Here is a 20846-nt window from a genome sequence, read left to right as displayed (position 1 = left end):
CTACCCCTGCAAAGCAGGCTTGGGTGGTCTTATCCATGGCAGGTGAAGGGAATCCTCTCTCCTGGGAGAGGAGTGGAGAGTCTCTTATTGTTTCTCTGGCATTTAGTAGGAAGAGGAAGAAGAGTTTGGATTTGCTATCCCGCTTTATCACTACCCGAAGGAGTCTCAAAGCGGCTAACATTCTCCTTTCCCTTCCTCCCCGACAACAAACACTCTGTGGGGTGAGTGGGGCTGAGAGACTTCCAAGAAGTGCGACTGGCCCAAGGTCACCCAGCAGCTGCATGTGGAGGAGCGGGGATGCGAACCCGGTTCCCCAGATTACGAGACTACCACTCTTAACCACTACACCACACTGGCCATTGTTCCTTGTGCAAAAGAACTTTTGCAGGGTCCAATGTTTGTGTGGATCTGTGGACTTTCTGCTGTGGCCAAGAAATTGCTTGCTGAGCAGCTGGAGGTCAGGTCACGGCCTTGGCCTATACTGGCTCCCAGGCCCCTTATATTATTATTAATAATATTTATTTATACCCCGCCCTCCCCAGCCAGGGCTGGGCTCAGGCGGCTAACAAGCAATAATAAAAACAAGTTGAATGGATACGACTTAAAAACAAAATTAAAAGACAACATTAAAATATTAAACTGTAGCCTCATCGCAGGAGGAGAAAGGAAAAGAAAGATGGGGAATCAAATTGGCTCCAAGCCAAAGGCCAGGCGGAGCAACTCTGTCACCCCTCAGTCTTCGAAAGGAAAAGCCTCTGAGCATTATTTCGGCGCGGCTCCCGAGCATGTGCAGAGTTCCTGACCCCGCCAGAGGCCCCTCCCCCTCCCCAGGGAGCCGTCAGTCCCGCGCTCACGTGACAGGAGGCTGTTCCTGCCGGAGGACAAAGACGGGGAATGTCTTTCCCCCCTTTCCTTCCTCCCTCCCCTTCCGGTGCGTCACGCACTTCCGCCTCCCCTCCTGCCCCGCGGCGTGCCGCGTCATTGCGTGGGCGCGAGGCCCACGTGACCGGTGCTCTCGCGCACGTGACGCCTTCCTCCCGCGGTTGGCCCAATGAAGGGCAGGGGCGGGGGGGGAGAAGGGACCGCCCCGTGTCACGTGGCGCGACGGCGGCGACGCCTTCCCCTCACGTCTGTTTATGCCTTAGTGGGAGGAGGACGACGACGACGGGGGAGCGAAGCGTGATGACGTAGGGACGCGCCGGGCAACGCTGCCGCTGCGCGAGGGGAGTCTGGCGCCGCGCTCCCCGCCTGCCCTCTGACCCCCCCCCGCCCCTCCGAACGTTCTCTCCCCGCCTCCTCCCACGTCGGCCGTTTTCTGCCCGTCTGGCGGCGCGCGGGAGCTGATTGGTGGGCGGGGCGGGCGGGCGCGCGGTTGCCATGGCGCTGGCGGCGGGCCCCGGGCCTGGCTCTGGCTGTGGCGGCGGGGCGGCGGCGGGGGCGGCGATGCCGGGGCCGGCGGCGGGGGAGACGAAGGTGATTTACCACCTGGACGAGGAGGAGACGCCCTACCTGGTCAAGATCCCCGTCCCGGCCGAGCGCATCACCCTGGGCCACGTCAAGGCGGCCCTCGCCCGGCCGGGAGCCAAGTACTTCTTCAAGAGCATGGACCAGGACTTCGGGTACGAGACCCCGGAGAGAGAGAGAGAGAGAGGAAGGAAGGGGAGGAGGAAGAAGGGCCCGCCGGCCTCCCCCCGCGCCAGGAGAGAGAGACCTCGAGGGGAAGGGACCCAGGCGTCCGAGAGAGGGAGAGGCACGCCCACCCCCTCAGCTCCTGGGGACCCAGGCGTCCGAGAGAGGGAGAGGCACGCCCACCCCCTCAGCTCCAAGGGACCCAGGCGTCCGAGAGAGGGAGAGGCACGCCCACCCCCTCAGCTCCAAGGGACCCAGGCGTCCGAGAGAGGGAGAGGCGCGCCCACCCCCTCGGCTCCAAGGGACCCAGGCGTCCGAGAGAGGGAGAGGCACGCCCACCCCCTCAGCTCCTTGGGACCCAGGCATCCGAGAGAGGGAGAGGCACCCCCATCCCCTCAGCTCCTGGGGACCCAGGCGTCCGAGAGAGGGAGAGGCACCCCCATCCCCTCAGCTCCTTGGGACCCAGGCGTCCGAGAGAGGGAGAGGCACGCCCACCCCCTCAGCTCCTTGGGACCCAGGCATCCGAGAAAGGGAGAGGCACGCCCACCCCCTCAGCTCCAAGGGACCCAGGCGTCCGAGAAAGGGAGAGACACGCCCACCCCCTCAGCTCCTGGGGACCCAGGCATCCGAGAAAGGGAGAGGCACACCCTCAGCTCCAAGGGACCCAGGCGTCCGAGAGAGGGAGAGGCACGCCCACCCCCACAGCTCCTGGGGGGACCCAGGCGTCCGAGAGAGGAAGAGGCACGCACACCCCCTCAGCTCGTTGGGGGGACCCAGGCGTCCGAGAGAAGGAGAGGCACGCCCGTCTCCTCAGCTCCTGGGGACCCAGGCGTCCGAGAGAGGAAGAGGCACCCCCATCCCCTCAGCTCCAAGGGACCCAGGCGTCCAAGAGATGGAGAGGCACGCCCACCCCCTCAGCTCCAAGGGACCCAGGCGTCCGAGAGATGGAGAGGCACGCCCACCCCCTCAGCTCCTGGGGACCCAGGCGTCCGAGAGAGGGAGAGGCACGCCCACCCCCTCAGCTCCTGGGGACCCAGGCGTCCGAGAGAGGCAGAGGCACCCCCGTCCCCTGAGCTCTTTGGGACCCAGGCGTCCTGGCACACCTTTGCGGTCACCCAGGTGCTTGGGAGAAGGCTCTCCCCTCACACCATAGGGGCAAACGCGCCCACAAAATTCCCTATCCAGGGACCCAGTACCCACACATTTCTGTGCCAGGGCCATGCATGGTCGAGGGGCCAACTTGGCCCTCCTGCCTCACACCAGAGGACCCTGAGAAAGGGGCTCTGATGTTCTTGAGGAGGGTCTCCTTGCCCTCCTTAAGGGGTCTGGGAGACAGCCCTGCCCCCGGCCACACACTTCACAGAGACGCCAGGCACCTGGGAGAGAAAGGACACCCAGCCTTTCATTGCATCCGGCCAGTGGTCCGTCTAGCCCAGTAGGGTCAGCACTGACTGGTAGTAACTGTCAGGAGACGTTCCCAGGTTTACCTGGAGATGCTGCCGTGGGTTGACCTTTTGCAGTGAAATTAGATGCTCCTACCGCTGAGATGTGGACCTTCCACAGAAAGGGAACCAGGCCTCTGGGAGGCAGGATCCACCCCATCTCTCCCCACCCTCCCACAGGCACCCAGAGCACACCCTTTCTGCACTTTGGGGTGCTTGGAGTAGCTTCCTGCTGCTTCATAGTTGGGAGTCCCAGGGGCCACAAGCATCTACAGTGGTACCTCGGGTTACATACGCTTCAGGTTACAGACTCCGCTAACCCAGAAATAGAGCTTCAGATTAAGAACTTTGCTTAAGGATGAGAACAGAAATCGTGCTCTGACAGCGCGGTGGCTGCAGGAGGCCCCATTAGCTAAAGTGGTGCTTCAGGTTAAGAACAGTTTCAGGTTAAGTACGGGCCTCTGAAACAAATTAAGTACTTAACCCGAGGTACCACTGTCATCGCTTCTTGCTCCTCGGAAGCCCCCTTTCCTGATTCCCTTTTCTCTTCCTTCTGCTGAAGGGTTGTGAAGGAGGAGATCTCCGATGACAACGCAAAGCTCCCTTGCTTCAATGGCAGAGTCGTTTCCTGGGTATGAAGTTGGCACATCGTCTCGCTGTGGGCACCCTCCCTAGCCTAGACCTAACTGTGGGATGGCTTTAGGCCACAGCTCTGGGGTCTTGCTTTGGCTCTGGGCTCAACAGTGGAGGCCTCCTACCCTCAAGCCCTGCTTGTGAGCTTATTGGAGGCACCCGGCTGGCCATCACCTTTGCCACATCCATGCAGGCTGGACCTGGTGGGGAGTTCTAGTCCAAAACATCAAGAGGGGTTTGTGGGAGGCCAGCCTAGCAGGAGCCTTTGGCCTCATCCAGCAGGGCCCATTTCCTCTACTTAAATTCCTGGCGTTTGGCTTCTGAGGGTTTATTTAGTTCCCAAACTGGTGGTCAGTTTTTGGGGAGGTTAGGATGGAGGATAATGACATGTTCCTCATTTTACCGTCTCCTTTTCCCTGCCACAGCTTGTGTCTTCTGAGAACCCCCAGCCTGAGCTCCCTCCCCCTCCCCCTCCTCCCATAGAGGTACGACCAGAACCTTCGCCACCGCCGCCGCCACTTCCTCCGTTGCCCGTGGAGCGGACTAGTGGCATTGGGGATTCCCGACCCCCTTCCTTCCAGTGAGTAAGGGGAGACTGAACGTGGGCTTTTGGGTTTCCCGCTGGGTGGGGGTGCGGTGTTTCTGAGTACCATTTGCTGGAAACCACAAGGAAGGTGCTCTTGTGCTCAAGTCCTGCTTGCAGGTTTCCCATAATAAGCTTCTGGTTGGCCACTGTGAGAACAGGGTGCTGGACTAGATGGGTCATTGGCTTGATCCAGCAAGTTATTCCTATGTTCTTACAGTGTTTGGCTGCTGCATAAATGGAAATGCTATTTATTAGATTTATACTTTGTCTTCCCACAGAGCATACATCTGTGGTGTTCTTCAGGAAATTTCACAGAGCCAAGTTCACATTTTCTAATTCAGATTTATTAACAAGGCAACCAAATGTAGCTTCAAACAGAAGCATACAAACGTAAATTATACGTAATAACTATACATCAATATAAGATCTTGGCCTGTACAATATATTATTGTTTTATTTGTTAAATTTGTATACCATCCTTAATCCAAAGATCACGGGATGGTTCATAACATTAAAACACAACATGAGAACAAAAAAAAATACTTTATCCAATAGATTTTTGTTTTCTGAGCCAAGCTTGAGGGGGATGTATTTGAGGGTTTCCTGAACGAGGGACTTGGGGAGGTGCCCATTCTTAAACTCTGGTGGGTACTGTTATACAATTCAGTGGTGGAGGCCCTTTCCCTGCCTTTGCAGCCCAAACATCTCCAGCAGCCACGAGAACCTGGACCCCGAAACTGAGACTGAGTCCGTTGTGTCGCTGAGGCGGGAGCGGCCACGCCGCAGGGAGAGCATGGAGCACGGAGGTTAGTGGCTGCCTGGGAGCACAAACTCCGGGTCTCTTCTCTGTGGACTGCAGGGGAGGGTGTGCATGTGTGTGCAGTGGCCATTTTGTGAGTCCACCTTACGCTTTTCTCCTTGCCTTTAAAATAATTAGGTGGGCACCGGCTAAACGGGCAGTCCCGCTTGGAGCGGCACCTGGCTGGGTACGAGAGCTCCTCCACCCTGCTGACCAGCGAACTTGAGACCACCAGCCTCTGCGACTCAGACGATGATGACACCATGAGCAGGTGAGGGGCAGAAATGGGCCAGCATTTTCGGTTGCGAGTAGCCAGTGGATCCTTCTCCTGGGATCTGTGGAGGGTGGGGTCTCCTCTGAAGCAAGTCTTGCTTTTCAGGGGGTCTTGGGGCTCTTCCTCTCCCGCAGTCTCCCCAAGAGCATTGCAAAGTCAGGAACTCTCACCTGTTGGCCCTAGGCAGTGTGCTGTAGTGGTTAGAGTGTCTGACTAGGATGTGGGAGAGACCAGGGTTCAAATCGCCACTCACCCAGGGAATTTACTGGGTGACCTTGAGCCAGCCATCACCTCTTAGCCTAGCCTACCTCCCAGAGCTGTCCCTGATGCCAGGAAGATGAAAGGTGGGATTTGCCTCACGCCAGGCTGGGAAGCAGCGAGCTTCGCCCAGGTTCAGGGTGTCAAAGAAGGAAGAGCCCTGCCATCTAGCGGGAGTGAAAACTTGCACTTTACTGGCTGCTAAATACAGTTGTACCTCGGACGTCAAGCGGAATCCGTTCTGGAAGTCTGTTCGAAAACCAAATCGTGGCTTCTGATTGGCTGCAGGAACTTCCTGCAGCCAATCAGAAGCCACGGAAGCTCTGTCGGATGTTCAGGTACCAAAAGAATGTTCGCAAACTGAAACACTCACTTCTGGGTTTGTGGCGTTCAGGAACCGAAACGTCCGAGTTCCAGGGCGTTTGGAATCCAAGGTATGACTGTATGTCACTTGACCAAAGGAAGGAATTTGCCTTGGCTGCATTAAGAATTGGGTGTGAAATCCTTGGTCCCACATGTGTTTTATGCCTTGGAGGGTTACCCCCTTGCTGTTGTAGGAGGGTCCATGATTCTCAGGTGTGCAGCAGGCTTTTCTCAATTCTGGGCTCCTGGGCTCTCTCTTGGCCAGATGTCCTCTTTTTGGCTTGAGCGATTTGCAGCAAGCCACCAAGAATGAATTCCTATGCCCCACAAATAACCCAGAGGTGCATTTTAAATAAAAGGACACATTCTACTCATGTAAAATCATGCTGATTCCCAGACTGTCCGTAGGCCAGATTTAGAAGGTGATTGGGCCGGATCTGGCCCCCGGGCCTTATTTTGCCTACCCCATGGGTAGGCAAGATGAGAACCCATGGCAGATGAGAACCCCCTTTTCGCTGGATGGCTTCCTGGCTTTAAGACCTTACCACGAGGATGCTGATAGCTAGAAGGTGGAAAGGAGGGACTTTGCCTACAAAACAAGAATGGCAGGTGAAAATGTTTGAATATGCGGAACTGACAAAAATGACAGGGAGAATTAGGAATCAAGCAACCCAAAAGTTCGGTAAAGAATGGGATAATTATAGAGCCTATTTAAAAAAACATAGTTCCCATACAAAACCTTTAATATGCTTTGACTAACGCTCGCAATATAATATGGTATAAAGAGTACAGACAACATATCTTAAGTTAATTGTTATAATATAATGCAGTTATTGAGGAAACGAATGACCTATGCTGAGAGAGACAGAAGTCTTAAAGGATGGAAGAACTTTATTTTATCTATATGAAACATTTATTTTTTGGTAACATTTTGCTTTCTGTGTAACATATTTTTACAAGTTGGTGGATGGTGTGTTTTCTTTTTACTTTTGTGATGCAGTAGTTAAATTCAATAAAATATACCGTATGTAAGACTAGGTTTTTTTCCTTTAAAAATAATGTCAAAAATTGGGAGTGTCTTATACATGGGGGCATCATATAGACGGAAAAATGTGGTGTCTGTATACACACACACACACACACACACACACACAGACAGACAGAATTTACCACCATTGCACCCCTGGGCTAGCAGTTGGGCATCAGGGTCTCTCTCCCCCTCTTTCCTGGGCAGGTTCAGCAGCTCCACGGAGCAGAGCAGTGCCTCTCGCCTCCTCAAGCGCCACCGCAGGCGGCGGAAGCAGCGCCCACCACGTCTCGAGCGGGTAGGTTGGCATGGGGGGGGGGGTCTGCAGTGGCCATGTGGGTTGCTGTTCCGTGGGTGATGGAGGAGGCAAGATCTCTTGTCTTGCATGCAGGGGGAGAGGAATAAGCTTCTGGGAGGGTGGGGCTGATCCTCACTCTGATTCCCCCTTTGCATGAGGGTTTCCAACAGGCATCTTGTTGGCTGCTGTGCTGCAGTACATCGGCCGTTGACCTGATCCTGCAGCCAGGCTCTTCTGAGGTCCCTCTGCTCACTCCTTTCTTTCCCAACTCTTCTTTCAGACTTCGTCCTTCAGCAGCGTCACCGACTCGACCATGTCTCTCAACATCATCACCGTTACCCTGAACATGGGTAAGAGCGGTCCTTTTTTTTCTGGAGGATGCGTACTCCTAAACATTTTGTGAATCTAAGTTTGGTCTCATTGAGGGGCAGTATTTCAATACGGTGGTACTTTGGTTCTCAGACTTAAACCGTTCCGGGAGTCCGTTCCAAAACGAAGGCACGCTTTCCCATAGAAAGTAATGCAAAACGGATTAATTGGTTCCAGACTTTTAAAAACAACCCCTAAAACAGCAATTTAACATGGATTTTACTAACAAGACCATTGAGTCATAAAATGAAAGCAGTAAACAATGTACTGCAGTCACAGAATTGATCAGTAGCTGAACTGGGTTCCACACAGTCCCACACAAAAAAGAGCCGCAAAAACGCAAAATAAATAGCAAAAACAGACAAACAGACTCAAAACAGAAGCGTGGCACTCAAATCGGAAGCATAACCTCAAAAGGGGGCCACATTCGACTTCTGAAAAAAGTTCGCAAGCTGGAACACTTCTGGGTTTGCCGTGTTTGGGTTGCAAGTTGTTTGAAAACCGAGGTGCCACTGTATGAGTAGGAAAAGGAGAGTACCCCTAAACATTTTTTTAGGAAAAAAAGCACTGGATAAGGGAGCAGTCAGCAGGGTTGGGGGGGGGGTGAGGTGAGAGAGAGACGAAATGGAAAAGGTTGAGTGGCCAAAATGGGGGATTGCAGAGGCAATGGAAGGCAGGGCTGTGCGTGTGAGCGAATCACTATAAGGGAGAGGGTTGAAGTCTGTAGGCTGGCTAGCTGAACAGCAAAATGCCAAAATAGGCATTTTTAAGCCACACTGCAAGCAGAGTTCTTCTGGTGGGCACAGCATCTCTTTATGAGAAAGTAAGACAGGAACCTGCCAGGGGGGTTTAAGGGATAGATCAGGGGTGGGGGAGCCTGTGCCCCACCCCAAGTTCGTTGGACTCTCAACTCCCACCAGACCCAGCCAGCAGGGCCAACGCTCAGGGATGATGGGGGGGGGGCGTAACCACATCTGGCTCCTCTCACATTGACTCGGGTGGTCCACCAACCCTCCTCTCCAGATCTGCCATCCTCAGTTTCTTCATTTATTACAGTGGTGTCAAGACTTTTTTCAAAGAGGGCCAGATTTGATGACGTGAAGGGCCGTGGGGGCCGACCAAAGTTGTTGATTTTTTAAAAGGATTTTAAAAGGACCCCAAAATAAACAACCCCCCCACACACTCACAACTAAAGGCTATAGATGAAGTGAACATGCAAGAGGGCCAACCAAAGTTGTTGAGCTTATTTTAGGTTTGAAGTTGTTAAGGTTTTTTACCCCAGGAAATAAACGGGGGCCAGATTAAACCGACTGGTGGGCCGGATTAGGCCCCTGAAACAGACTTTGGACATGCCTGATTTATTAGAATCATTTATTATCATTTATTAGAAACATTGGAAGGGACCCCAATGTTCCAGCCCAACTCCCTGCAGTGCAGGAATCACAGCTAAAGAATGCCTGGCAGGTTGCCATCCAGTCTCTGTTTCTAAACCTCCCGTGAACACCTTCTAGTTCAGGGGTCTGCAACCTTTAAGACAAAAAGAGCCACTTGGACCCGTTTCCGAAGGAAAAAAAAACTGGGAGCCGCAAAACCATTGCGACATTTAAAGCATGCGCGCCACTGCCCTCCGATCTGACAGCGGGCGGGAAGGTGACGTCGGGACGGTGCGTGACTAACGCACGCACCGCCCCCATGCGACGTCACAGCCAGTACAGCGCCCGCCACAGTGGGGAGTGTCGGGGCGCACAATGCGCCTCCTCCCCTCGCTAGTATCTGCCCCGGAGCCGCGGCAAAGGTGTAAAAGAGCCACATGTGGCTCCGGAGCCGCGGGTTGCAGACCCCTGTTCTAGTTACTTGCTGGACTTGACCTCCTTTATTCTCCCCCCGCCTTTTTCCTGAGCAGAAAAGTACAATTTCCTGGGCATCTCCATCGTGGGGCAAAGTAATGAGCGAGGAGACGGGGGCATCTACATTGGCTCCATCATGAAGGGCGGCGCGGTGGCGGCAGACGGCCGGATCGAGCCCGGGGACATGCTGCTGCAGGTGAGCCCGGTGGCTGCAGGGGGGAGAGAGGACGCTCCTCAAAGCCTTTGGGGAGCTTTCTTCCCGTTTTGGGGGGGCTGAGGATGGGGAGAGAGCAGCGCCCCGGAGCCACAGCATCAAGCCGGCCTAGCAGTGCTTGTTTCTTCTCTGCCCCAGGTCAACGACATTAATTTTGAGAACATGAGCAATGACGACGCCGTGAGGGTCTTGCGGGAGATTGTCCACAAGCCGGGGTGAGTGGGCTTTTCCCCCAGGCAACCTCCAGAGCGCTGGGCTGCCTTGCGGGGGCAGCCTTGAGCTCACGCTCGCCTTTCCTTTGCAGCCCGATTGTGCTGACAGTGGCCAAGTGCTGGGACCCCTCCCCACAAGGCTATTTCACCCTGCCGAGAAGTAAGTGGCCAACACCCATGTGTCCGTCCCCCCAAACCCTCAAGAGGCTTTGCTCTGATTCCGCCAGACCCAAAAGGAGTGAAATGGACTTCCAAGCCATAGCAGGCCACAGGTCCCCCTGTCCCCCAAACCTAAGATGTTTTGCCAAACACCCAGGCCTGCATAGGCAGAGCTTGGGCTCCGGATCTGGAAATGTCCTGGTTCTAGGGCCTAGACTCTGGGATGGGGGAGAGCAGGGCAGGCCTGGAGCCTCGGTTCGCTGGGGAGTTTCCTAAGGCTTCTTCCCTGTCTGTGTTGCGTCCAGATGAGCCAATCCAGCCTATCGACCCAGCGGCCTGGGTGTCCCATTCAGCTGCCCTGACTGGGGCCTTTGCTGCCTACCCTGGGAGCAGCTCGATGAGCACCATCACCTCGGGGACCTCCGTCACTGAGACTGAACGTGAGTGACCCATATCGCTCTGCCCTGATTATTACCTGCGGGGGCGGGGGGGAGAGGACAGGAGCAGAAGGAGGTGTAAGCCCTCTTCTGAAAATCTCTGTGGCCCCTCTTTCAAGAAACGCCAGGTGTCTGCTGCTGGACCACACAGTTGTAGGTTAAAAAATAAACCCTTTAAGCAGTAAAGCAAAAAAAACCTTTAAGCAGTATTGTCAGGGTTGCTTCCCGATCCCAGCTCACAGAGGATCACGCTAGCCAACGGTCATTAAGTAAAAGTCTTTATTGAGTTACAGTTTCCATTCTCAAGCTGCTGCGTGCAACTCTACGTCTAGTAGCTAGACCGGCGAAGCTCCGTCTGAATCTCCGCCCCTCGTACACCAACTTAATATCCTAGCCCTGCTCCACCTTTTCCGCCTGACTGTTCTTCTCTGGGTCCCTCTGCCCCCCTGGGTCTCTTCCTTCCGGGATTCTTCTGACGCTGACCCCCCGGACCCTCCTGTCTCCTTGCGCCGGGCTTTAGGACCCGGCTCCCTTTCCGGGCTGCCTACTGCGTCGCCTTCCTGTGCATTTGAACTTGGCGCGCGCGCCCAACCTTCCACCTTCCGTCTAACCGTCTCTTCGCTCCCAGATGGAGGTGTGGCCACCCCTGACTCGTGCCCTCCCTCCTGTTGTGAGCTGCCAGCGCTTGCCCCCTGGCTCCCTTCCTCTTCTCTGTTCTCTGGCGGTGACGCTGGTCCCGATCTCCAACAGCTCTCCTCTGAGTCCCCTCTGGCTCTATCTTCCTGGGGTGCCCCCCTAAACTCCCCCCTTGTCCTGGCCACTGGTGCTCCTTTCTGTGAATCCTCCGATTCACTGGAAAGGCTCGGAGATCTCGGGTCGTCGTCATCGCTCATCTTTTCTTCTGCCTCCTCCCCTTCGCTCTCTGTTTCCTCCCTTGCCCTTGCCTCTGCTCCTGAACCCCTGACAAGTATATAATATAGAAGAGCAAACAGTATTATTTGAGTAAAAATTCAGTCTAAATCCAATAAATCAGTGGTATGAAGCATATTTAAAAGGATAGAAAAGCTAAGACAGTGGTACCTTGGTTTAAGAACAGCTTAGTTTATGAACAACTTGGATTAAGAACGCTACAAACCCAGAAGTAGGTGTTTTGGTTTGTGAACTTTGCCTTGGAAGCAGAACATGTTTCGCTTCCTGTTGAGTGTGTTCCATTTGTAAATTGAGTCCCCCACTGCTATGGGAAAGCACGCCTTGGTTTAAGAACCAACTTCCAGAACGGATTAAGTTCCTAAACCAAGGTACCACTCTAACAGAACCCAGGCATATAAAGCAGTTTAGTTTTATGGGTCTGGGAAAGCAAAAAGTCTGGTCCTTACAAGACGGCTGAAGCAACGGGTGCTTTGCTGCTTCGCATATGAGAAGGACTTTCTGGTGGAAATGGCCCTTCTTTGAGTCACCACCTTATGATATTCTGCCGGACGTGATGCTGCAAGCTAAATTTGCCCAGGCAATCCAAGACTTTTGTCCGGGGGCAGGCAGCCTTTGGGTCACCTGGTCCCAGGTTTTTGGATTAATCAGGTTATTAGCCCTGAAGCCTGAATGTTGGAAGATTCAGAAGAGAGAAATGAGTACTTCACACAGTGCATAGATAAACTATGGAACTCATGTGCTTTGCCTCCACAGTTGCTGGAAATCGCAGGAGGAGAGGGAGTTTTTTCTTTTTCTTTCACATTGTTTTTATATGCAGGATTATCTTAAGTCTCCCATCTCACTCCCTTGTTTCTGGGTCATTCGCACCAATTGCCTCATTTGTCTTGCACATCCACAGAAGATCCCAGGATCTGAGCATTTTCCACACCTTTCCCTCACCATTATTTCTTTCTCCCCAACCTTCCCCCCCCCCCCCAAATACATTTAATTGAGTGTTAATAATGACAGGCAGTTACAGAAAAAAGAAGTGAAAGCAAAATGAGTTTTAAAAAACCTTAGTCGTCACAATTGTCAATAAAGAAATGAACAGTTCAGCTCTGCAATTTACTGAGTCGGTGGTAGAACATACCATAGAGGAAAGGGGCATTGTGGCCCATGATTTTTACAAAGAGCTCCATAGTCTGAAGCATAACGATTTCAGTATTTTTATTTAAAAATATATATAGAAAAAGTAGACACTGATAGACCTGTGGGACTTGAGCTGCTGCGTTTGCCGTTTGGTCTGATTTCATTTTATATGCCAAGAAGACAATCTGGAGCGCGTTGGCCCCTGGGCACTTTTAGCTGCTGCAGAAAAATGATGCCTCAGCTCCCCTGGGGGAAAGTGCGCTCAGGATCTCACATCCCAGGGAGTTTGACGGAGGTCTCTCCCTTTCCCCTGTCGTCCGACATCCAGGCTTTGACGACTTCAACCTGTCCATCCACACCGACATGGCCTCTGTCACCAAGGCCATGGCTTCCCCAGAGTCGGGCCTGGAGGTCCGCGACCGCATGTGGCTGAAGATCACCATCCCCAACGCTTTCCTAGGTACCGTGCTGAGGAGCGGGGCAGGCGGGAGGGTGGAAAGGCGGGAGGGAGCGGGATTCCCCTGCCCAGGCCCTGAAGCGAGGGACCCATGCAGCCCTCTGTGGCAGCCTAGCTGGCCCACCCCGGCTCTCTCCCTCACCCCTGTCGCCCACCCCTCCCAGGCTCGGATGTGGTGGACTGGCTATACCACCACGTGGAGGGCTTCCAGGACCGCCGAGAGGCCCGCAAGTACGCTAGCAACCTCCTGAAGGCCGGCTTCATCCGCCACACAGTCAACAAGATCACCTTCTCTGAGCAGTGCTACTACATCTTCGGAGACTTCAGCGGCTGCGAAAACTGTAAGGAGGAAAAGGCTTTGCTCAGAACTGTAGCTCTGCTCCAGCCTTCCCCAAGCTCTGTCTGTCTTCCTTCCTTCCTCCTTCTCCTTCTCTTTTTCTTTTTCTTTCTCTCTCTCTGTTCTGAATTACAACTCCCATTGTCCCCAGCCCATGTGGATGTATAGCAATGCACCTGTTGGAAGTTGTAGTGAAAAACACCTGGAACCAAACCCACATTCCTAATGGGAGTGCAGAGGTGAAGGTTGCTTGGAGTGCAAGGAAACACGGTCCAGACATGCTCAGAGGCACCCTGTTCTTAATTTCTACAAACAGGTTCTGGGCATTCAACGTGGATGGCCCTCAGCCCAAGAGAAGAGATGATTAAGGCAATAATAATAATAATAATAATAATATTTTTTATTTATACCCCACCCTTCCCAGCTCAGACTGGGCTCAGGATGGCTAACATCAGATATAAAAACAATTGATTAAAATACAACTTAAAAACAAGATTATAGTGGTGCCTCGCAAGACGAAATTAATTCGTTCCGCGAGTTTTGTCGTCTTGCGATTTTTTTCGTCTTGCAAAGCACGGTGTCGGAAAAGTTTTGGAAAAGCTTCAAAAATCACCAAAGTCTTCAAAAACCTCAAAAAAGGCTACCACACCGCGTTCTATGAGTTGCTCCTCGAAGTCAAGTCGCAACTGTATTAACGGTGTTAAGAAAAAGGAAACAAACTTGCAAGATGTTTCCGTCTTGCAAAGCAAGCCCATAGGGAAAATCGTCTTGCGAAGCAGCTCAAAAACCCAAAAACCCTTTTGTCTTGCGAGTTTTCCGTCTTGCGAGGCATTCGTCTTGCGAGGTACCACTGTAAAATACAACATTAAAATGAACCCTCATTTCAGCAGAAACTCAAATCAATAACTTTTTGGGGATGAAAATGTCAAATCTTCACCAAGGCCAGCTATCCATACTGGGCCAGAAAAAAGCCAGGGAAGTCCCCAAATAGGAGGGGAAAGAGAAAGGAAAAAGGAAAGAGGGGGAGGGGATCAAGTTGATTCCAAGCCAAAGGCCAGGCGGAACAACTCTGTCTTACAGGCCCTGCGGAAAGAAATCAGATCCTGCAGGGCCCTGGTCTCATGAGACAAGGGATGGAAACATCTGTGCTGGCAGGGGCTGGTGGGAGTTGTTGTCGAAAACATCTGGAGGGTGCCAGCTTTGGGGAGGGGGGTGAGGAGGCTGCTCTGTTTGCCGGATATCACACCCACCTAACCTGCTTGCAGCTTTCAGGTTGGCCCCTGCCTTGTTGCCGAAAACCCTGAAGCTGGTCACGGCCGCGGACTTGTTGAATTTTCTGTGTGCTCCATCACATAGTTTGCCATGCCGTGGAATATGAACGCACACTAAATTGCACTGCTGAATTAGACCATATGGTCAGTCCAAGCCAGCTCAGCTGAGATGGTCTTGGGTTCCTCCTAGGCAGGCTGTAACATGGGAGAGTCCTGAGGAGGAGAATAACACAGGTTGTTTTAGTTGCTAAATCTCTCCCTTTGCCCTGTTTAATTGTCTTCAGCAATGATCTGTGCCTCATTCCTTTCCATTCCACCTTTTAAAAAAAATAATAATAAAATAATAATAATAAACAATCCAATAGCAGCTTCATTATAACAATGCCAAATTATAATGCAAATCCTAATACAAATCATTCAAATGCCAAATTACGTAATTTCGGTGGCCCCCCACGTGCTAGAATTGATGGTTTGACGGTTTACTTTATTTCTGCGTTCCGAAGTCTTACTGATTTCAATTACATTCCTGTCATGATAGTAATCCCTTCTACAACAGCTGCAATATTCATAACTTCTATTCTTGTTGACGCATTAAGTAATTTATAAGACTACAAGTGAAGATTTCCTACTGTATCGATGCTCTTCCTGTGTGTGACATTTATTCTGTCCATGGTGTGTGTTCCTGTCCTTTCCATTCCAATCCTTAGCCCCTCACGGTTCAGCTTGATAGCCGAAAGCCAGTTTGAGTGTCTTGCTCTGGGCTGCTTCTTTGCTTCGCTCGATGGCCGCTAACCATGGTGGTTGTGGTCTTTCTGAATTCCAGTTTCAGGAAACCACCGGAGGAGGGGCGAGGGCTCTTTCTGGTCGGATCCTGCTTTCGGGTTTCCCTCTGGGGCATGTGCTTGGAACAGGGTGCTGGACTACATGGGCCTGATCCAGCAGCCCGTCTCTTTGCATTTTCTCCACTTGGACGGACTCCTCACTCCCGGTTTCCTCCTCTTCTTCCTCCTCCTCCAGACATGGCCAACCTCTCCCTCAACGACAACGACGGCTCCAGCGGCGCCTCCGACCAGGACACCCTGGCCCCGCTGCCCTTGCCGGGCGCCACCCCCTGGCCTCTGATGCCCACCTTCTCCTACCAGTACCCGGCGCCCCACCCCTACAGCCCACAGCCCCCGCCTTACCATGAGCTCTCTTCCTACAGCTACGGCATGGGGAGTGCCGGCAGCCAGCACAGCGAAGGTACGGGGCGGGGGGGCAGCCCTGGATCTTGTCTGGCCCTTTTATTGTGCTTGCAAATGGCCCTCGCTCAGAATCATAGGAGAGTTGGAAGGGTCGTCTAGCACAAGTGATAATAATAATAATTATTATTATCTGAAGTGTATCTGAAGAAGTGTGCATGCACACGAAAGCTCATACCAAGAACTAACCTAGTTGGTCTTTAAGGTGCTACTGGAAGGAATATTTTTTTGTTTTAATAATAATAATTTATTATTTATACCCTGCCCATCTGGCTGGGCCTCCCCAGCCACTCTGGGCGGCTTCCATAGAAACCAAAAATACAGTAAAATATCACACGTTAAAAACTTCCCTGAACAGGGCTGCCTTAAGATGTCTTCTGAATGTAGTTGTCAGGTAGTTGTTTATCGCTTTGACATCTGCTGGAAGGGCGTTCCACAGGGCGGGTGCCACTACCGAGAAGGCCCTCTGCCTGGTTCCCTGTAGCTTTGCCTCTCGCAATGAGGGAACCGCCAGAAGGCCCTCGGCGCTGGACCTCAGCGTCCGGGCAGAATGACACAAGGGCCATCTAGCCCAAGCCCCAGCGATGCAGGAATCTTTTGCCCAACATGGGGCTCGAACTCTCGACCCTGAGATTAAGAGTGTCAAGCTCTTCTGACTGCTGTATTGGGGTATCAGGGCTGCGGGCTGCCCCAGTTGGGACAAGCAGTTCCCAGCCTTGCGCGATGCTCATTCGCGAGCAAAGGCCCTTCGGGATTCTCTGGATGAATGAGTGAAAGTCCTGTGTGAGTGCCTGGAGGTGGTTGGAGGATGGATGGCGGCTAACAGATTGAGGTTGAATCCTGACAAGACAGAAGTATATTTTGGGGGTGTGGGGGACTCCCTGGTCCTGAATGGGGTAACTGTGCCCCCTGAAGGACCAGGTGCGCAGCCTGGGAGTCATTTTGGACTCACCACTGTCCATGGAGGCGCAGGTCAACTCTGTGTCCAGGGTGGCTGTCTACCAGCTCCATCTGGTGCGCAGGATGAGACCCTCCCTGCTGGCAAACTGTCTCTCCAGAGTGGTGCATGCTCTGGTTATCTCCCGCTTGGACTGCTGCCATGTGCTCTACGTGGGGCTACCTTTGGAGGTGACCCGGAAACTACAATTAATCCAGAATGTGGCAGCCAGACTGGGGACTGGGAGTGGCCGCCGAGACCATATAACACCGGTCTTGAAAGACCTACATTGGCTCCCAGTACGTTTCTGAGCACAAGTTAAAGTGTTGGTGTTGGCCTTGAAAGCCCTAAATGGCCTCAAAGGCCCAGTAGACCTGAAGGAGCGTCTCCACCCCCATCGTTCAGCCCGGACACTGAGGTCCAGCTCCGAGGGTCTTCTGGCAGTTCCCTCCCTGCGAGAAGTGAGGTTGCAGGGAACCAGGCAGAGGGCCTTCTCAGTGGTGGTGCCCACCCTGTGGAACGCCCTTCCACTAGATGTCAAGGAAATAAACAACTATTTGACTTTTAGAAGACATCTGAAGGCAGCCCTGTTTAGGGAAGCTTTGAATGCTTGATGTTTTATCGTGCTTTAAATACTCCATTGGGAGGCGCACTCCATTGTTTCTTGAGACAGACAGCTGCCAACAACAACTAAGTATTATTATTAGAGAGTGGGTAAGCATTGCTTCCCCTGACTTACACGCCTCCCCTCTCCCTTCTTTTTTGCAGGCAGCCGGAGCAGTGGGTCAAACCGCAGTGATGGCGGCGGTGGCGGCAGTGGTGCCGGCCGAGGGGCCGGCAAGCCCAAGGAAGAGAAGGCGGGGGCCGACTCCAAGTCCGGCAGCGGCAGCGAGTCGGAGTACTCCATCCGCAGCGGCAGCCAGCGCGGCGGGGTGACGGTGGGGCCCGGCGGGGAGGGGTCTTCCCAGCGCAGCCAGCACAGCCTGGGGGGTGGCAGCATCCGTTCCCACCACTCCCTCCACGCGGCCTACGCTGCCCCGGGGGGCATCCCCCTGGCTTACAACCCCATGGTGGTCATGATGGTCCCGCCCCCCGCCCCGCCCTCAGCTGCTGCGGCCGCCGCGGCCGTCCAGCCCCCCGGCGCCCCCCCGGTGCGCGACTTGGGCTCGGTGCCCCCCGAGCTCACGGCCAGCCGCCAGTCGTTCCACATGGCCATGGGGAACCCCAGCGAGTTCTTTGTCGACGTGATGTGAACTGAGGCTGGGGGGGGCCCCCGAGCCCCACCTTGCGCTCACCGCCGTGGCCTCCGTCCCCAGAGCCTTCCACAACCCTCTGACCTCTTGCCGGGGCTTCGTGGCCCCCCTTCCCACACGCATGCCACAAGAGAGCCTTTCGGATGGACCCAAACATTTGCTTCTCGCTGTCAGTTGGCACAACGCTGTGGTCCTCCGACTCGGCCGGAAGCAATGTGGCCCCCATCCACTTCCGTGGCACTTCCGTGGCTCAGCTTAGGGCTCGCGTGACCCACGCCCGCCTTGCCAGGAATTTTTCCTTCACCAGCAGAACCGTTTGCCTTCGTCCCGTGATGTCACACGTGGCTTCCGTGGCCACAGGAGATGGCTTGACGGGTCCTCTCTCGTTTATTGCGTTCAGATGGCTCCGCCTTCCATATTGTGAGCCGTCTTTTTTTTACCTTTTTTTTTACTACCGTGGCTGGCTTGGCCACTTTTTAATCATGTGACTCAGGTCTCTAGAATCATGTGACCTCTGCCTCCTGTTTTGTATCTGCCTTGAACTGGTGTCCTCTGAATTTTGGGCCCCCTCGAATTCTGTGGTCAGGTGGCCCTCTTGGAATGTCACATGACCTAAGGCATCAGCCCAGGACTTCCTGTCACATGTCCTGAACTGTTCTATGGTTTTGTGAGCTGGTGAGTCTCGATGCCTCCGCTTCTTAGCAGAAGAGTAGATTCATTTGACCCCCATCCCTGCACCCCACTTGATCCCAAAAAACCCGGTGTCAATGAAGTGCTCATTTTGTTTTGTGCTGTTACATTTTTTTTCTATTAAAGAGGAAACTTTCTTAATTTTTTTTTTATTCATGTTTTTGGAGTTAAGATGGTTCAATTTTTTTTATAAAAAAAACAACCTTCCTTTTGTATAAAAGTCTCCCCCCTGCCCCAGATCTCATTTTTACACTACACCCACCCCCCCCAAAGTGAGATCATTCTTTTGGTTTTGTTTTTTTATTGTGTGTTTCTAACACTACAACTCTTTGCATTTTGAAGGGTTTACAACCAAAGTGTCACTGGCAACGTTTGATTCCAGGGTCGCTGCCAGAATTGTGCTCTTTGCCCTGTTTGTAATAGAAAATGTGTTTGTTTCCTTCGCAGCTTGTTGCTGTTTCAGCTGCTAAAGTTTTCCATCCCGTGCGGGGGGCGGAGGTAACTTGAGGCAAAATCCCAACATCCTTTGCCCCCCGTTTGAATCCCAGGGAAAGACCAGGCCTAGAACCTTTTGGTTCTAGGGCACAAGAGTTCAGATTCCATCTTCAGGCTGTACATGATAATTATTTTGTTGGCAGCAGAGACCGGATCCAAAAGTTCTCTTCTGCCAACGAAAGGAGGATTACTTTCTCTGTCATACAAAGGGGGAACTCTTGGATCTAAGCCTGTATGGACATCTTGTGTGTGACACTATTAGGGGAAGACAGCTCATGACTGAAATGCGTCTGTTTTGCTCACAGACATGTCCCCCCCAGCCCTTAAAATTCTTTTTAGAGAGAGAGAATTTGGTTTTGAAGCCTTTCACTGGGCAGGATCTTCAGGGTTATAGTTCACGCTTTGCCGTGCAATGTAGGTGGGCATGGGAACAGACCCCAAAGAATCTCCACTTGCAAATTGTCGCAGTAAGCCCTGAAACTAGTTTTTATGGGGTGTGGGCAGATTGTGCCTGCTTTGCTCCTTTCCTCTCGAGCTGGGGAGAAAGAAACCACAGTTCCTGCCTTAGTATTATGCCCGACCCGAGGGATTGTAGTCTCTAGTGCTGCCATATCTTAGGAGCAAAAAAGAGGACAACCTGAGCTGCTGCCAGCCCGAGCTGGGGAAATAGACTTGTGGTTGCGGGTGTGCAGAACCTCCCGAGCCACCCCAAAAACCTGGAAATTGCCTTTAAAATGTAAAAATCCGGATGGGCACGTTGGCCCCCCCCCCCCCAAAGGACATAACCGGGTTTTCCCAGACGTATGGCAGCCCTACTCTAGGGACAAATAAGCCACCATCCCTTAAGCCAGGAATCTTCATTTTGTAATCGCAGGAGCGAATTGGGCTCGTGCAAAGTAAAGGCCTGGTTTTGTGGATTTTGGAACCCGTGAATGAATCGGGGTGGAATATTTTGGGATTCAGGGCCTTTCTAACTAGGGATGCCCAGGATAAGAGCTGAGAGCCGAGATTCCTCGACACTTCCATCCTCCCGGATTCAGAAGCCAGGCCAGAGACTCTTGCAGAACGAAACCTTTTCCTCACATGGATGGGAAGGTGGTTCGGCCGGCTGCGCTGCGCCTCTCAGTTTCCACACCCAAGTGCAGAGCGTGGATGTTGAAATTTGCCTCTTGTTACCTCCTGAGCGGTGCCAGGTAGTATGTTGGTCTCGCTTCCTGCTCTCTCTCTCTCTCTTTTAAACTCTCCTGTCGCTGCCCCATCCAGAGTTGTAGCAATTCGTTTCCCCAAATCCTGCAGAGTCTCATCCGGGGAAGAAGGGAAAAAGTGGAAGGGAGGAGGAGAGGGATTCAATGCCCCCCCCTGACTTGCCTCCCTCCCCAAACAGGGTACGAACTTCCTCTTCAATGGTGCTACTTCCTTCCAGCCTGCACGTTCCTGCGAGTCTTTGTCTCTAGGTTGCAGCAGGAGACACCCCCCTAGGGATTGGGGCCCCTCTCCAGTATTTAGCCCTCCCCTCTCTCTAGGGGCCTGGGTGTGTGTGTGCGTGCGTGTGATCGGTAG

The 20846-nt window shown here is 53.0% G+C and overlaps 1 protein-coding gene across 1 annotated transcript; it reads left to right on the top strand.

The window, feature by feature from the left end:
* The first annotated feature begins 1139 nt into the window (after positions 1–1139).
* On the top strand, positions 1140–20054 carry DVL2 (dishevelled segment polarity protein 2). Its single transcript, XM_028702940.2, has 15 exons — positions 1140–1619; positions 3634–3703; positions 4130–4284; positions 4987–5096; positions 5228–5360; positions 7219–7309; positions 7590–7659; positions 9582–9721; positions 9878–9954; positions 10044–10111; positions 10416–10550; positions 12934–13065; positions 13227–13403; positions 15688–15912; positions 17617–20054. The coding sequence occupies exons 1-15, from the start codon at positions 1378–1380 to the stop codon at positions 18099–18101; spliced, it is 2310 nt and encodes a 769-aa protein (XP_028558773.2). The 5' UTR covers positions 1140–1377; the 3' UTR covers positions 18102–20054.
* The last annotated feature ends 792 nt before the right edge of the window (positions 20055–20846 follow it).

The sequence above is a fragment of the Podarcis muralis genome, chromosome 13 (genome assembly GCF_964188315.1).
Source record: "Podarcis muralis chromosome 13, rPodMur119.hap1.1, whole genome shotgun sequence".
Taxonomy (NCBI): domain Eukaryota; kingdom Metazoa; phylum Chordata; class Lepidosauria; order Squamata; family Lacertidae; genus Podarcis; species Podarcis muralis.
The sequence above is the reverse complement of the archived record's forward strand: the minus strand, read 5'-3'. Positions and strand labels throughout refer to the sequence as shown.

Bases quoted from the DNA above. Each gene is read 5' to 3' on its own strand.
- DVL2 (XM_028702940.2), top strand. From the start codon at position 1,378: ATGGCGCTGGCGGCGGGCCCCGGGCCTGGCTCTGGCTGTGGCGGCGGG. The intron at 4,285-4,986 runs GTGAGTAAGGGG...CTGCCTTTGCAG, and splicing joins TCCCGACCCCCTTCCTTCCA to CCCAAACATCTCCAGCAGCC. The intron at 5,361-7,218 runs GTGAGGGGCAGA...TTTCCTGGGCAG, and splicing joins GATGATGACACCATGAGCAG to GTTCAGCAGCTCCACGGAGC.